General features: G+C 32.0%; 1 protein-coding gene across 1 annotated transcript; it reads left to right on the top strand.

The window, feature by feature from the left end:
• Positions 1-11190: 11190 nt before the first annotated feature.
• LOC112512566 (DNA-directed RNA polymerase V subunit 5A) lies at positions 11191-15095 on the top strand. The gene is made up of 4 exons (XM_025118591.1): positions 11191-11587; positions 12681-12857; positions 13955-14068; positions 14686-15095. Exons 1-4 carry the CDS (start codon positions 11315-11317, stop codon positions 14809-14811), a joined length of 690 nt encoding a protein of 229 aa, XP_024974359.1. The 5' UTR covers positions 11191-11314; the 3' UTR covers positions 14812-15095.
• Positions 15096-18337: the final 3242 nt, after the last annotated feature.

The raw sequence follows: 18337 nt of genomic DNA, 5'->3' as shown, positions 1-18337 counted from the left end.
CCCGATGTCTAATCGAGTTATAAAATTATCAAACCGTAGGTACTGGGTTGATATTAGATTATTATATTTGAACCCAACTTAACCTGATGAACCCGATATCCTTTTATTTCTTGGATTTAATATGATTGTTGAATTTCTATTAATATATATATATATATATATATATATATATTAGACAATTACACTATCATGTATGTTTTTCATATACACATATTTTCAATCTATTCACATCTCTATATACTCATTCATATATATGTTCAGTAACTATGAACATATATATGTAAATTGAGAAAATTAACTGAATATGATATACGTAAGAAATATGGATAAGTTGTATCAAATAGTTGACGATGAAAAAGAAATTATGAGTAGAAAAATAACATATTCAAAGTTAGAATAATATTTTAATGTACCAAAATACTAACCCGACCAACCCGTACGGGTTGGGTTGCATTTTGGTTTGGGTTGAATTGGGTTAAGATTTTTCAAACAAGTATTGGGTTGGATTGTTCAAATGTTTTCAACCCGATCAACCCAACCCATGAGCACCCCTAATGAAACGATAAAATCAAAATGTGTCTCACACCCACTTTCGGTATCCTATCTCTGTGATTATATATACATATACCATCCATGAACATTCCAACACATTGCATCATAACCTGACCTATTTTTATGATATCTATCAAACCTATAGAAATAAGAGAAAATCCCGTAAAACGTAAATATTGTAGTAATGTAGCACGTTTTCAACACCTAAATATTGTATCACGTTTTCAACACCAAAATATATATATATATATATATATATATATATATATATATATAAAGAATTATAAATTTAGAAATAAATGTGAATTTTTTATAAGATACCATATTAAACTCGATATTCATCTCAAATTCATATCCAAAAGATATGTTTTATGGTATATGGTTTGAAAAATATCTATTTTAATACTTAACGTTGACATAAATTATCTGATATTTGACGTTTCTTAACGGTATTTTTTATTGAAATAATTTTTCTCAAACTATACACCCTTAATTAAACATCTTATATTAACGTGAATTTTCAAAATATATTTACTATTAAAAAAAATTGAAAAAAAAAAATAGACCTACAAAAAGAGTGTAGGGATAAAGAAAGCGTAATGGGTGAGCGGTGCATGTTAAGGATTGGCAAGAAGCAAGCGCTAATTAAAGCGTGTGGGGTATATGTTATGTTTATTCGGCATATGGCATGTGGCATGGTCATTAAGATATGCCAAAATATAACCCACTCTTTCTAGATCAATATTTTCTTTTCTTTTATTAATTATACATTTTCTCTATATTATTTTAAACATTTATTATATATTACACATCAATTTTTTTTCAAAGATTATTAAACATTATTTGTATTTTACATAAATTAATAACGGTATGTTTTTGGGTCAGCTTGCGTGCACTGACTAGTCTCCTGAGTGACTATGAATGGTCTGGAGTCTAGGCATGGAAATGGACTTTGACCCGTCAAGGAACCCGGTCCGTCCATCCGCCTCATTTAGGGACGGGGATTCCCCGCTAAATCGGGGACGGAAATCCCCGTTTGTCTCAAACCGGGGATGGGGACGGGGACGGGGACGGGTATGGTACTCCCCACCCCGTCCCGTACCTGTTATATATATTAATTATACACACACACACACACACACACATATATATATATATATATTTATCTCAACTAAGCGGTAATTCATTATTTCCTATTTCCTAACTAGATTTATAATATAAAATTGTTACTTTTTGGATGTTAATATGTAATATTTTGGATGTCAAGTCAAAATACAATTACTCGATAGGTTTTGTATATTACTCAATATTTTTTTGGTACATGTGACTTTAAGTTTTTTGGATTAAATTGAATTTTTTTGGTTTTAGGTTATTAGTTCTTATATGATGTTATGATTTTTTGTATTAAATTAAATACGTTTTGGTTTTAGGTTTATTGAATATGTTTGAGATTTAAACATGTTTGATCTCTCAAATGTTTAATTTAAAATAACTTATATAAACGGGATAAAAAATCTTCGTTTCCCTGTTGGGGATGGGGATGGGGATGGGGATGTGATTATATTCTCCGGCAGGGTTGGGGATGGGAATGGGAATGGGAATGGGAACGGGGATAGAAATAAGTAATCGGGGAAGGGGACGGAGATTGAGGTCCCCGCTCCATTCCCATGCCTACTGGAGTCATTATAGGTAAACTGCTATGCTCATAAGAGCTTTGGTAGTGTTCGGATTCAAACCCAAGCTAGATTGAGATTTTTCATTACATCCCTTAGGTTTAACTAATGTGCCATAATTCAGGTGGTTACTTAATTACTATTTAAAAACAATCATATTGGATAGGTTATTATGCAAACCATTTTATTTTAAAACAAAAAGTAATCTTTAAACGGGTGTTTGGATGTTTGTTTTAAACGTAACTATCACAACTTTAAGAACAACTGTAGCAAATAATCGTTTAATTAAAGTTATAGATACTTAACCTTGTTAAGGACGTAATCGCTAAATCAAATTATCTTTTTACCTTAAAAATACGGAAAATCAAAATCAGAACTATTTTTATCAAACACTATAAATACTAGTTATTGATAACTATTTAAATATTACATTTTCTTCATTCAAGAGATGTATATCCTTTAAATAACATTTCTAATTAATTTTGTTTATTATCGACGATTATAGCACTTAGAGGCTGTTTACCAAACACTTACTCGGGTAAACGCTTACTAAGTCGCATTACCTTACCGGATGAATATGGTAAGGAGTAAGAATCTTACTTGGTAAAAGCAAGACAAAGAACAAGTGTTTTACCCGGTAAGTAAGTGTGACGACTCTTACCATGGTTAATGCTTATCGGGTAATTGTTGCACATAATGCCGTTTTAGTAGATTAAAATCTTATTCGGTAAGTAAGTGATAATATTAATTTTTTACCGGTAAGCGCTTTATTTAGAACAACCCATTAATTTTTTCTTTGATCTTTATTTTTCATCAAGAATACTTAATTATTAAATTAATAATCAAATGTTTTCTTATATTATATATCAAAATTAAATGAAAAAAAACACAAGAATGGTGTCTGATGGGTTTGAGCTTGGCTCCAAAGGTCAAAAATACCATGAGGTCTCAGGTTCAAATCCAAGGATGAATAAAAATCCCCTTGTGGCCACGGAGGTTCAAATGTAGTGACTCCAGGCTATCTACAAAGCAGGTGGTCGCCCTGAGATTAGTCGGCTCACATAACGGATTGGATATCCAGGTTGATAAAAAAAATAAAATGAAAAATATAACATCAAATAATTGAATGTGATCTCAACTTTCCAAAACACCCCATGATGAATGATGGGTCCAATTCAATTTATTACAAACGTTTAGGTGTAAGTTCCTAATCCTAACCCCACAATTCCATTGACTTTCATTCATGTTCCATTAAAAAAGTTGCATCTTTTTGATAATAACATAACATAGATGGGATTTTCAAATAATCATATGATGCTAGGATTGATTTTTGTCAAAGGCTACAAGTTTAAATTCAACCATCACCGTCTGTTATATCAGAACTATTATCATCTGATTTTTAACAGTTTAAATTATTAATATCTGTCGGGGTTTTAGTTTTTAAATATTTTGATAGGAATTCGTCTTTGAAGTATTCTTATTTAATTGACTTGGTACCTAACGTCTTCGATAAGTCACATGGGGGGGGGGGGGGTTTGTTGAGACAATCTTTGTAGTTTGAATGGCTTTTCCACGTACCAGATCATGGTCGAGTTGCAGTTCAAATCAGTGTTCATGTACAAGTTCATTGTCGGTTGAGTGGAGATCTTGAATCTATGTGTTTGAAGTTCGTAATTCTTCAACTGTTATTAATGCATTTCACTAATTAGTGAGAAAAGTTCGTGACTACCCTACACGAGTATGACCTCGAGATAAAATTAAAAGAAAATCAAGAATTGGGAATTTAGTAATTATAATTGAAACTACTGGTAAAAATTTCTAAGAAATCATATAAAAGCAAATGTGTAAGATACAGTGCCAGAGAAGATACATTTTTGACCTAGACAAAGAATCTCATGTTATAGCGTAAATTCATTGATGATGAGTTGAAGCCTTCGACAAAGACATGTTGAGGTATTGGAAACCAAAAGCAGCTCTACGATATAATCTCAGGGGCAATAGTGGCAGAAAAATATGGATGTGGTATTAACCCCTGACGAAAAGGGGTGTACTTTCCCCCCTGAATTTCACCTACAAAAGGACAAAAAAACCGTGCGAACCATCACCACACCATAGATCACTCACATGTTTCTTAAATTCTAACCAAGAATCTTGAGGTTTGTAAGAGAAGTTTTCTTGAATTTGTTTAACTAATTTTAAGGTATAAGTGTTATTTACAGTCATAAATATTTATGTCACTTCATTAGGAATTACGTGTGCTTTAATTTTGATACAAAAATGGGTGGAATGACGTCTTTTTCCACCAAAAATTGCAACAATGGCACATGTTGGCGTGGCCGTAGTGCACGTTAGCTAGTTTCAGGCGTTGTTGGGTGGTTGCTTGAAACGTGGGTACAATTTGGTTGGAAATTATAAGAGGAATTTATCAAGATCATAGATTAGAGTAGCTAGAACTACCTTGAAATTCGGTATATTTGTTACTCGGTTAAACAAATAATCCACGAGGGAGTAGTCAGTTTTGACCTCCGAAACTTTCAAAATATTATGTTTCGTTCTAAAAAAGTTTAGTTTCATGTAAATTGTTAGTGAAATTAGGGGCGTAAATGATGCGAGTCGAGCTCAAATATCACTATACTCGACTTGAACTCGAAACCCAATTTCCAAACTCGAACTCGACTCGAAAACTCATGAGTGGTAAAAATCAAAGCTCAACTCGAACTCGATAACTATTTCTCAACCAGAATCAACACAACACTGGTATGCACACGAAAATAAAAAAAATGTGTATAACTCTTACTAGAGTGTGTACAACTACTACTTATATATGTATTTATTCTTCATAAGCAAGAAATATGAATTTTTTAAAAATCGATTTAGAATGAATTTATAGAAAATATCTGATTACTTAATAATTGATAGGAAAATTAGTTTCATGTACTATGTTCGTTTTTATTTAAAAAATTCACTTTTTGATAACGTGGATCGTTTTAAAAGTTATCCCTAATCACTAACTCTATTAAAAATGTCCATTTAACAAATATGGTCTCTTTATATTTCCATAGTTTTCTTTTAAAATATAAAAAGTTATATATATATATATATATATAATGGTAAAAATATTAAAAAAATGGAACCTGATTAGTGATCACTAAACGCCCATAAGTGGCACCTGAACTTCTATAAGTCAATATGTCATCTCTTAGTTCAGATTTGCTTAGAATATGGGACTTGGTCACTAACGCCGTTAGAAATTTCTGTTACAACTAGGGTAAAATCGTCCAACCATATTTTTTAAATGAAAAAACAGAAGTATTTTTTAGTTTAACATACATTTTTAACGAAGTTAGTGAACAGAGATCACTTTTAATACATAATAAAAACTATAAAAACAATATCTAAAGTTATCAAACTTCAAGTCCCACTTTCAAAAATTTCAATATATCAGATTTAGAGTTCACTCTTAATGTTATAAGTCAAAATGATTTTGATGATTCAAAATAAAGTTTGCGATTCCAAATTACTCCATAGAGTAAATTATGTTTTAGTCCTTGTAGTTTGTAAAAGGTTATGATTTCCATCCTTGTAATTTAAAAGATGCAATTTTCATCCTTATACTTTACAACTCACTGCTATTTCTCTTCTTATAATCTATTAGTTATTGTTGTTTTGGTCTTTTCCGTTGACAGTTCTTTGTCTTTTTGTCCATTGTACTTAAATATAGGAGTTAAATTTATGGACGAAAATAACAATAAATTACAAATTATAGGGACCATAATGATAATGTCTAAACTCTAAGGACTAAAATCCTAATTTCTACTTTATATTGTTAAGAAACAAAAAGAGGTTCACATTGTCACATCATGTGTACGTATGAGTTTATTAAACTAAAGCGTTAATTTATGGAGCCATGAACTTTTTTTAATTATTAAAGAGAAACTGATTATGCAGATCGATGATGTATATATTTTTTTGGGAAATTATGAGTTTGTTTATTAAATACTTATTTGGTAAATGCTTATCGAATAATTTTTTTTATCGGATGAACATGAGAAGAACCAAAAATCTTACCGGGTAAGAACAATGAAAAGGATCGAGAGTCTTACCTAGTAAGTAAGGATGACGACTCTTACCTAGGTAAGCACTTACCCTGTAACTTGTTGCATTCAATATGTTTTGATGTACTAAAATCTTATATATCAAAATAAATTATAATGTTGAAACTTATCGGTAGGCACTTAACGGGTAAACATTTAGGTAAATGACCTATAAATAAATAATTATTTTATAAAATGATTTTCACTTTTTGATTATTTTATAAAAACTCTTTTTTGAAATTGCTAAAGTTTACAAAAAAAAAATATGTAAAAAAGTTTTTTCTGCATAAGATACATGTTTAGAGGGAAAAAAGAAAGAAAAAAAAAATTAAAAATGGAACTTTACGCAAAAATGAGGGAGTTTATACAAAAATTGGGACTTTACTTACGTAGAAAATCTATTTTTTTGCATAAAGTTTATGTGTAAAGTTTTTTTTGCGTAAAATCCCATTTTTTTACCTGAAAATAAACTTTACGCAGAAAATCTTTTTATGTGTAAAGTTTTCTGCATAAAATATGAGATTTTATGCAGATCCACTAGACCTATTCTCACGACATGCCTCTCTTCCAATCCACATTCTCATGCAACCTCCACCATTTCAATATTTTGATTTTCGTCTTCCGTCTTTCCGCTTTTTCTTTCAGTTTCACTGCCACCATTTTCATGCTCACAACCAATACTTCCTCCGCATTCGATTCCCCTCACTGGTACGACTTCGACGTCTTCCAGTAAAATACTCCATTTTGCTTTCAACGGATTAATTTAAGAAATTCATCAGAAAACATAACAAAATTACACCTCAATAGCTTCGTTGCGGCCGCTCATGCAATCGTCGTTTTGTATTCATTCTTCGAAATAGGAGCTTTTGTTTGGGAAATTTCTAGAGGTTCCACTATTTTTCTAGAGTTTTCTCAACTCTGGTTCGATTTCGGCCATGATTAGGTTCTTATTTTTCGCTTCCAACATCTTCTTCTCGAGAATGTTCCTGTGTAGAATCAATGTTTGCATCTGTAAAACGCCAAATAGCTGAATTCAACGGCGTTTTCTACAGGTGTTTGCCAACTTGTTGCTGTTGGCGGGATCGAGGGGACGTAGCTTGCCAGACAACTGAGAGGGATTCTCACGTGTACGACCAATAACTCATTAACTGTGCTTTTGGTATGCAGATTACATAGGACGGGACGAGACAAAAAAAAATAGTCTCATGTTTGGCATGCTATGAACAAAAAATACATGGGACAAGATGAGACTATTTTTAAATTTTATGAGACAAAACTTAATGGTTTTTGTTCCACTAAAAAAGATGGAACAACATGGGACTAAATATCAATCGACTATATTACCCTTGTTTCCAATAGAAAACCTAATTACCATAACCTTCTTCATTGACCCGTCTCTTCCACAATTTATAAAAAATAATTAATTATATATTTACAAAAATGCCAACACATACTGTGTTTTTGTGTAGTTTCTTATGCTTCTTCTTCCATTCTCTTCGAACATTACACAAAAATCAATAAAAACCAGTTCCCATAAATCATATAATCTTCCAAAAACATAATTTGCATTTCAGCAAACATTTCTTCACGGAAACCCGTTTTGATGCTATAGAAATGATCTTGATTATGTTCGTTTGGAATTTTTTTTGATATAAAATAACATTGAACAACATTTAAAGGTAATATGGTCATTTTAACAGTTTTGTCCTGTGTTGTCCTAGTCGTACCAAACATTTGACAGACAATTAGTCATGTCCCGTCCCGTCCAGTCCAGTCCAGTCTGCGTACCAAACACTACCTAAAAGACTTGCAGGTTCACACAATAGGAAACGAGTTTGTTCTAATTAATGCAGATGAAATTGGAAGAGTAAGTTAAAAAATTCTTTCTAAAATTTCCCAAAATCTCAATTAGGTTACCTCTGCTTGCTCTAAACGGTTTTTCGTTTTTTATCTAGATTTATGTCTCTGGATAACTTAATTTCAGTTCTTGGTATCAAAATTTTGGTTTGAAGATGAAAAGTTCAATATTTTCTGTATTATTTTATGTCGGCGACTTACCCTATAATATAATAATTTATCTCTTTTAACAATTAGAAGTGGTTATCATCTCCATATTGGTTTTGAGTTTATCCGTATCTCAAATGTTACTATTTGCTGTTCATATATCATACTTTTTGTTATCGTTTTTGGATAAAGACTCATTTTTTAATTTTATTTTATTCATGTATCAATTCAAATCACACATTAAAAAAAATACAAAAAGAACACCTTTAATATCATTATAATCATAATAATAATATTTTTTATTATTAAAACACAATTATTATAATATATAATTAATTTTTATAATCAATAAATAATTATTATTTATAGTCTATCTGTATACCTAAATTACCGGTATCAAGTGTAGTTATCGAGATAATTTTGATGCACATATTTTTCTCTTTGATAATTTTGCAACTTTTTCCCTTAAAATCTTTTTACTGATTAACATCCAAGTAATAACATATATTTATTCAATAGTTGTATTAATCTTTTGTTTCTGATTACAACAAAATTTTACATTGACTGCAACATATTCCAGAAATAGTGTTATTTCTGACAGGTTCTTGTTGATTCTGACGACATGCTGAGAAGCCAATAAACTTTGCAGACATCAAAATTGACACCAATGAAGTCCCAAACAGGAAAACTCTCGAAGATTGAATTTTGATTATTTGCAGATTGTCTAGAAGAAGCGGGAGAGAGGTTATAGGGAAGAAAGTATAGAAAAATGATTTCAATAAGTTCAACATTATGCATGTTGGCCAATATGACATTATAAAGTCGCACTATCTACAAATACAATTAATACCCACTCATCAATTATTTTATGTTTACAGACGTTGTATGTTAAAGAGGTTAATCCAACATTATAGATGCAATAAATTGCTTAAACTCATAAAGTATTTCAATATTCAACACATCATGTCTTTTTACATAGTTCTATTTCAATAAGTTCGTCTTATAGTTTTTTCTTGTTTGAAAATATAATACTATGATATTTTTAATGTTTACAAATACTGTTGATCTTTCGAAGATGGAATGAAGACTGAAGTTGTTGAAAAAAAGTTCTCAAATTCTTTTGAGATTTAAAGAGAAACTATTTATTCAAAAAAACCTCCCCTATTTGGTGAATGATTTTTATTCGCTGCAACCTTAATATTTCTCATTTAGTTATCAAAATATTATTTTATTTGCAAACCACCACATAATTTAAAGCGTAGAACATTTTATAAGTAATCAACTAAATTTTTTATTTACAAGAAAATTTATATTTAACTACATTGCAGCGGGTACAAAACTAGTATATATATATATAGCTACATTGCAGCGGGTTCAAATACAAGCTCTCAAATACAAAACCTTTATTAGAATATCCAGATTTATAAATATCTCAATTGTTTTTTGATCTAAAGTACTATAATGAATGAAGTCTAATCATCTTCTATTAATATTCAGATCACAATAAATAAACTTTAAATATTTCTATAGACATACCATTTGATTAATTTATATGGTTTGCACTAATTAGAGGGTTCGTATTTGAAAAACACACACACGCTCCTCTCTCTCTCTCTCTCTCTCTCTCTCTCTCTATATATATATATATATATATATATATATATATATAGGTGGAGGTTTAAACGAGAATCCATGTGATTTACGAGAACGCGTGAACAACCCAATAACCTCAAACTTTTTTAATTAATAAATTAACTTACATTAAATATAAATAAATTAATAAGGGCAGTAATGTAATTAAGTAAGTTTTATAATTTTTATTTTAATTAATTATAATTATCCTTTTTTTTCCTGCACGTTCGTTTCCACTCTATTATCTTCCCTTGTGATAATTGTGTGATTGTGTAACCATAACCTATCGAAACMATGATCAATCGAGTGTAACCATAACCTATCGAAACCATGAGTAATCGTTGTGATAAATGCATGATTGTCTAACCCTAACCGATCAAAACCATGATCAAATTGAGTGCACACATGATGTTATAATAGTGATATCACATGATTATCACACCCATATCACACCAAATCGTTTAGTGGATTTCGCCCGTAATCGTTGTGATAAATGTGCGATTATCTAATTCTAACTTATCGAAACCATGAGTAATCGTTGTGATAAATGTGTGATTGTCTAACCCTAACAAATCGAAACCATGATCAAATCGAGTCGCTTTTATGATAGTGATATCACATGATTATCACACCCATATCACACCAAATCGGTAGTCGATTTCCTAAGTTAACCCTAGCCGAGCGGAATCATTGTGATAATTGTGTGATAATCACACTCACATCACACCAAAATCACACCAGATCGTGTTAAAATAAACGATAACCATAATAACCCAATATGTAATCCAAATTATTGGGTTTAGTGTGATGGTGTTTTTTAAGTTTTATCATTTTGAATTCCAATATTACCCTTTTGCCTCTCAATTTTTTTTGAATTGTTTTAATTTCATTTTTAATTTAAAAAATCTTTTAATTTTTATTGTTACAACAATATGATGTTAATAGGTTGTTCTCGCGTTTTTGTAAATCACAGGGGTTCTCGTTTGAACCCTTCCCTATATATATATATATATATAAATACTTTTTAGTTTTTGTAAAATAAATAAGAAAATAGGTAAAATGGCCAAAATATCTTTTATTTAACTCGGCTTAATTGAAAAAAAATTACATTTGTTAAATGGAGGGACTAAATTCGTTAAAGTAGAAAAATATTAGGGACTAAAACAGATCTTCACTCTAAAAATTACATAAGATCTCATTAACTCAGGTCAAAAGCAACACCCTTAAACTCGAAAGGAACTCTCGCCGATAAAAGTTTCCAGTTTCACCCACCATCATCGCTTTTCAGGAAACCTAACACTGACAAAACTGCACGAATTCTAAAGAACAGTAAATACCCACCACTCCAATTCTAGAGAGATGGCGGAGGATGCCATGGAAACGGAGATGCCTAATGGTGGCGGAGGAACAGGGAGGTGTTTGAGCAGCTTTGTTGACGAAGGTAGCACAGAGAGTCACAGATACTACTTATCACGTAGAACTCTGTTGGAGATGCTCAGAGACAGAGGTTACGATATCTCAAATTCGGAAATCGACCTCACTCTCCAGCAGTTTCGCGACCTCCATGGTCAAGCTACCGACGTCGATCGTCTTCGTATCAGCGCTTCTCATGTTTCTGACCCCCACAATAAGGTCTCTACCCCCTTATTCCAACTTTTCCCTCGATTCTTTTTTAAAATTTCTTTGAAACATGAGATGTGCTTGTTCCTTGAAGATCAAAAGAGGATCTGTTTCTAATTTGGGGTATGATTGTTTGTTTATGTGGTGTTGGAACTTTTCTTTCTTTGTTAGTCTAAAGGTGGGATTCTTCATCCTGGGCTATGGTTTATTCTTGTATGTCAGTAGCCGAATCAGGAAAATTGGTGTTTTGCCTGCGCAATTTGGAGCTTCAACTTGTGAAAATTGCATGTTGATTAGGATTAATTTATTCTAAGTTATTTGAATTTGATTTATTTCAGAAATTGGGGAAATTTCTTTTGGGTTGAATTAAATGTAGTTGATAAATTGCTGCTAGTTCTTTGGTACATTATAGTAGATATACTTCAGGAGCAAGCTTTTTGCAGCCATTTGAGGTTATAAACTTGATTTCAACATGAGATTAAAATCTTTAGATTCTGAGTGCCAGAGTGAGTAGTAGATCCTGCTCAGATTTATGAACAATAGTCCTTTAACATAGTATGCAAATCTTCACAAAATCCATCATCCCTTCAAGCAGGAAATGTCTGTATGGCTTCTTTTTGCCTTGAACTTCAACAAATATGGTAACTAATAATGCTGCAGATAGAACAATGTTGGTGTTTCTTTCGTATCAAAATTCTTGTCGGTTCAAATGTGAAATGTGTTGGAGTCCCACATTAGCTAGAAACAGACGGTCAAACCTGTATGTGTGTGTATGTATATATGAACCTCTCTTCTCTTCATAAAGGCTCTTTTGCAGAGAGATTCAAAGGGGTTCAATGACCTCAGAAGTACCTTTTTGTTTGGAATGGAGAAATTGGTTGTTAAAATTTTCAATTTCCATAAAAAGTGTATATGTTTCGAAGACATTGTGTTTCAGTTTGCAAGAATTAATCATGTAACAGAAAGATATGTCCTCATTTGAGGTGATGTGAAAAACTTTTATGTTACATATGAAGCAATTTAAAAACCGGGTTTTTTTTGTCAGTACATTTTTCTGCTTGGAAGTTTGAAAACTTCTGGTTCGTTTTTTTCTCCTTAAGTACAGGTTCTAGCGGTTTTCTGTGGGACGGGTGCAGTAAAAGTGAACGTCATCCGTTGGATTGCAACACAGATAATGAACAAGGAGACATTAAGCCGGCTCATAATTGTAGTGCAAAGTCACATTACAAACCAGGCTATGAAAGCCGTAGATCTTTTCTCATTCCCGGTTGAAATATTCCAAGTAAGTATTTTGTTGATCTTTCTTTAGTGTAATTCAATTTGGAGAAATATAGAAGGCTATAGATCTCTGTTTGTGTGTGTCCTCTTAATTCTATATGCATTTGATTGGCATACCGGATCTAAAAACTGGTTAGCTATGTTTCCTTGTATGTATTTGCTACTGTTTATATGTTGTTGCTTACTCATATATATCTATATAGGGGCAGGTTCAAATGAGAAACTAAACCTTTTCGAGAAGGCGAGAAGTTTCAGTATCATATATGATTACACGCATGATACACAAGTTTAATCATATATAGTTAAACACATGTTGCATTGACAACATGTAGACGCTTAATCATATATGATTAAACACACCCAAAGGAGTTTAATCATATATGATTTTGAAACTTCTCGCCTTCTCGCAAAATGTTTAATTTCTCGCATGATCCTTCCTCTCTATATATATACACAGAGAGAGAGAGAGACTTGGGATCGTGTAAGAATAAGAATTATGGTGAGAACGTAAGAGCAAAACCTTCATCTACCTTCATTGACTTAATTTTATCACCATGACTGAAACAAATTCATGCATGTGAAAGTGATTCAAGGTATGTAAAAGTTCATGAAGGTAAGTTAAGTGTAGATAAAAGTGAAAAATAAGGTTGATGAAGGTTCTTGCTTTTGGTCAATTGAAGGTAATTGATGGTCCACGGATTTTTTTAGCCGTTAGATCAAAAAATCAACTCATCCAACGGTTTAGAAGTATTCTTACCATAACTCATTTTCATTGGAATCCAGCTTTATATATATGTCCTCAAACTTTTTGGGCTAACTATCTCTCTTCTGCACAATTCTCACAAGCCGTGGGTTGAGATCAAGTCTGCATACCTTCGGATCCCACCTCTTAGTGGGATATAATGCGCTCGTTTGGTTTGGTTGTCTGGCCTGTCGTTTTCCTGGCCCACATTGTGAGGGATCTCTGAATGGACCCTTGGACTAGTTAGACCAAAGTCGTTAGATACGACAGTTGTTAAAAGAACATTCATTTAAACAAATATTATGGTACGCTTCCTGCTTTTTCTACTTTTATTGGGTGACCTCTTTTACTGTTTACAGATAACGGATTTGCTTGTTAACATTACGAAACACGTGTTGAAGCCAAAGCATAGGGTTATAACCCCTGTAGAGAAAGAAAAACTCTTGAAGAAGTTCAACTTGAACGAGAAACAGGTCAGTGTATACATGCAACAAATGCTTGAATGGTCATTGTTCTATGATTAATCCAATTCTTTTGGTGCTTTTCTACGTGTTTTCACTTTCAAAGTGCTAAAACACAACTCTTAGATCAAGCAAAGAAACAATTTTTCAGGATGTTCTTTTATATATCTATTAAACCATTGGATTAAAGGTAAGTTTTGTAAACACAAACACATATTATATATATATATATATATATTTCAAATGTTTTTCTCTGTTCTTTTTTTATATCTAGCCAAGGGTCTTTACAGAAACAACCGGTGTACTCTTAAGATGGAGGTCGGATCTGCGTACATCTCACCCTCCCCAGACCCATATTCGGGTGGGATATACTGGATTTGTTTGATTTAGACGTTTAAGTAGTAGCTTAATGCAGATTACCTTATTGAAATCTTTATGGGAGAGAGATGGCATAGGAACCTTTCTTTTGTATATTTGTTTTACAGAAACAGTCTCTGTACCTATGTGTAGAGGTAGGGTCCACTTACATCTTACTCCATGACCCTATGTCTACATGGGATTTACCTAGTTTGTTTGGTATGATATACAAAGCAAGGGAATTTACAACTGGTACTCGTACTTTATTTCAGCTTCCGAGAATGTCACAAAAGGATGCGATCGCTCAGTATTACGGGCTGGAGAAAGGACAGGTGATTGAAGTGACGTACAATGGTGAAATAACGGGATTGCATGTTACTTACCGTTGCATTTGGTGATGCTCTTATCGTAATAAACTAGGGGTTGGTTGTTTGTTTGTATGCCAACGATCTTTGATTATGTAGAACATTTTCTTTCTGTAAACGTGTTCCGAGGGAGTAGCCCGTTTATTGAACAATTTCCTATCGTAAAGCCGTTTGTAAGTTATTTAGGTCATGTGTGTTAGAAGGTTTGTTCTCAAGAGTTCGAAGTCGTCACGTGCTCGAGTTTTCTGTATGATGGTATGAGTTCAATCCCACTATTGGATTCCTACATCGGCTGGACTTAGATAATTTATTCTCAATATCATTTGGGAACCTTCCATTTTTTTTAGGTTTTTTTAAAGAGTAACTAACAGGGTTTCATATATTTTCATTCACAGTTAAATTTAAGAAAACTGTACCTGTGAGTTTTATGTTGGAGTTTGGTCCTTGTCCGTCATTTCACAACCGGGTTTTCGCCATAATTGGTTTCGGACCCGGTCCTTTAAAAAATTTGTAACCGGTTACAATAGGTCCCATAACCAATTCTTTAGGTAGTGTTTGATACGCAGACTGGATGAGACAGGACGGGACGGGACGGTACGAGACAGTATAAGAGGGGACGAGACTAATTGTCTGTCCTATGTTTGGTACGACTAGGACATGACAGAACAAAACTATTAAAATGACCATATTACCCCTAAATGTTGTTCAATGTTATTTTATATCATATAATGATTGTAAAATGACAACAAATCAATCAAAATATTGTCATTTTAACTTTAGTCCCATGTTGTTCTACCTTTTTTGGTGGAACAAAAAATATCAAGATTTATCCCACTAAAATTAAAAATAGTCCCACATTGTCCCATGTTTTTTTTGTCCATGGCATGCCAAACATGAAACTATTTTTTTTGTCCCGTTCTGTCCCATGTAGTCTGCATATCAAACGCACCCTTAATGCTTGGTCTCGTAAATGGATTAATTTTTATTTCATTTTTTCAAAATTTTCAAATTAACATTGGATCAACTAATTTTTTAGAGGTAAAAATTAAAAAAAAAAACCATCAAACTTTCCATTTCAAATGATTAAGGGGTTGTTTGTTTACCTAATAATAGTTTTATTAAGAGAACCTTTAAATCGTTAAGAGGTGAATTTTGTTTGACAAAAAAAAAATCTGTGTTTTAATGGTTCTAAAACCCTTTGAATGATTTTATATCATGGGTCTCTTTTAACCATTCAACACCCTAATTTCATCGTAAACAATTATGAAACAATTATATTTCATTTTGTACTATATCATGCGAGCTTCTTAATCGATCTGACCACTTAATCATTTTGCACTAAATCATTGGGCAACTGTTGAACAACCCCAAAGTTCTTGAACTTTTTTTTGAATGAATAAACCATTGAACTTTCTCATGTTTGAATGATCAAGGGGCCGCTTACAAAACGTTTATTTCGATAAGCTTTTACCAAGTCACTTTATCTTACCGGATGAATATGACAAGGACCAAAAATCTTACCCCGTAAGAGCGAAGACAAAGATCGAGTCTTACCCGGTAAGTGAGGACGATGGTATAGACGGACCTAGAGGGGTGGTTAGGTGGCACATGCCACCGTATTGTTCCTCCGTGGTAAGGTAAAAAAAATTGGGTTCGTGAAATGTGCAACCGTTTTATTCTAGAAGGTGCAACCGTTTTATATGGGACCACCGTATCCAAAAATTCTTGAGTCCGTCCATACTCGGACGACGACTCTTGCCACAATTAACGTTTGCCAGCTAAATTATTGCATATGATGTCGTTTTGGTTAGTCTAAAATCTTACTCGGTAAGTAAGTGATAGTATTGAACTTTACTGGTAACTGTTTACTGAGTAAGTATTTAAGTAAACGACCCCTTAATCATTCAATATGAGAAAGTTCATTTACAAAAACAGTTTATGAACTTAATCAATAAAAAAAAGTTGTGTTGGTTTTTTTTATTTTTATAAATGGGGATATGAAAATACGAATGATTGCTTCATTAAGAGCTTTGAAAATGTTTTGATTTGTATGAATAACTACCAACTCAAATGCTTATTTATAATCAATCAAAATGTTTGGGCTGATTGGTGAATAAGACAAAAATGTAACCAAGCCTTGATAACATGCGACCTTGGTTGCGGGCGAAGTTACCCATACATACCTTGCATTGACCGTGTTTAATACTCGAATGTGATTTTAATGTAAAATCACATGATGTTTTCGTGTTCTCTTAATATTTTGATTATGTTCTCGTTTGATATCTCTCATTTACTATACCATATTATAAAACATTTGATAAAAATTCTTAAAAACAACTTTTTATGCATGAAATACTGTTTATTGATGTATATTACTTAAAATTCAATAATACAAGTAAATTGTACGTAAACACAACTTATTAAAACTTTATTTTTGAATTTGTGTAACTAACCGCAGATAAACATAATCAAATACAGGATAAACATTTCATTTTCAATATAAAAAATTAAAATATAATTAAGATAATCATTGAGTTTTAACAGAATATTTAATTATACTCTTAATAAAAATTATATTATTAAACAAAAATAAATTACTTTGTTATTAAATCTAAATTAAATTTATAATAGAAAATTGAATTAAAGAAACTACACAAAAAATGAAAATTTTTAAATAGTTAATTTAACACTAATATCGATACTTTTTTTTTAAATTTATATTTCATTCAAAAATAAAAATATTATTGTTTTTTAAAACCACGTATTATATCGACAGAGAAAATGAATAAAATGAAAAATTAAAATCTAAATATATCTTGTTGCATTGTATGAGTACCATTCTAATATATATTAAATCATGCATATAATTCATTAGAAAATACCATAAATTAAAATATAAATACTTTTTAGAAATTAGGAATATTTCAATGGGATCAACTACAACTATTTGAATAAATTAAAAATCTTTAAATTTATTTATTTTTGGATTTTAATAATTCATGATTTTTATCACTAATTTTTTATAAGAATTTTTTCTCTCATAATTTTCGTCAAATATCGCAAGTGATATCCTAAATCAAATATAAATTTAATAATATTCTTGGTAAAACTCAAGTATCTATTATCAATATCATATGTGATAATACATAGTTTGAAAACACAATAAACCTCAACAATACGAAGTGTGATAATATACAGAGTAAAACACGTAAAATCAATAACGACAACCCAACTGGTTAAATATCATATAATACATTCGAGACCAAATCAAACCATCAAGGTTTGAAAAATATATTCATGTTCGGCCTCGGTTGTTTAACGATTCCAATGAGATGTGTGAAACAAAAGCATACAAAGTAAGTCACACGCAATGTTTATGTCTCTAGGGTAGAGATGGCCAAATGGGCCCGGCCCGGCCCGGCCCGTAACCGACGGAGGACCGGGACCAGGACCGGGACCGGAGAGGGACCGGGACCGACCGGGACCGGTAGGGACCGGTTGAGGGACCGCCGGTTATGATCCGGTTAGGGTTTTTGACGTTTTTTGGGACCGGGACCGG

The sequence above is a fragment of the Cynara cardunculus genome, assembly GCF_001531365.2.
Source record: "Cynara cardunculus var. scolymus isolate 2C chromosome LG 5, CcrdV1, whole genome shotgun sequence".
In the NCBI taxonomy this organism is placed as follows: domain Eukaryota; kingdom Viridiplantae; phylum Streptophyta; class Magnoliopsida; order Asterales; family Asteraceae; genus Cynara; species Cynara cardunculus.
Note: the sequence above shows the minus strand (reverse complement) of the source record. Positions and strands in the feature narration are given on the sequence as shown.

What these genes read in the sequence shown, in the direction of transcription:
- LOC112512566 (XM_025118591.1), top strand. Translation starts at nt 11,315, where the DNA reads ATGGCGGAGGATGCCATGGAAACGGAGATGCCTAATGGTGGCGGAGGA. An exon ending in TTTCTGACCCCCACAATAAG is followed by an intron (nt 11,588 to 12,680) that starts GTCTCTACCCCC and finishes CCTTAAGTACAG; the next exon opens with GTTCTAGCGGTTTTCTGTGG. An exon ending in TCAACTTGAACGAGAAACAG is followed by an intron (nt 14,069 to 14,685) that starts GTCAGTGTATAC and finishes ACTTTATTTCAG; the next exon opens with CTTCCGAGAATGTCACAAAA.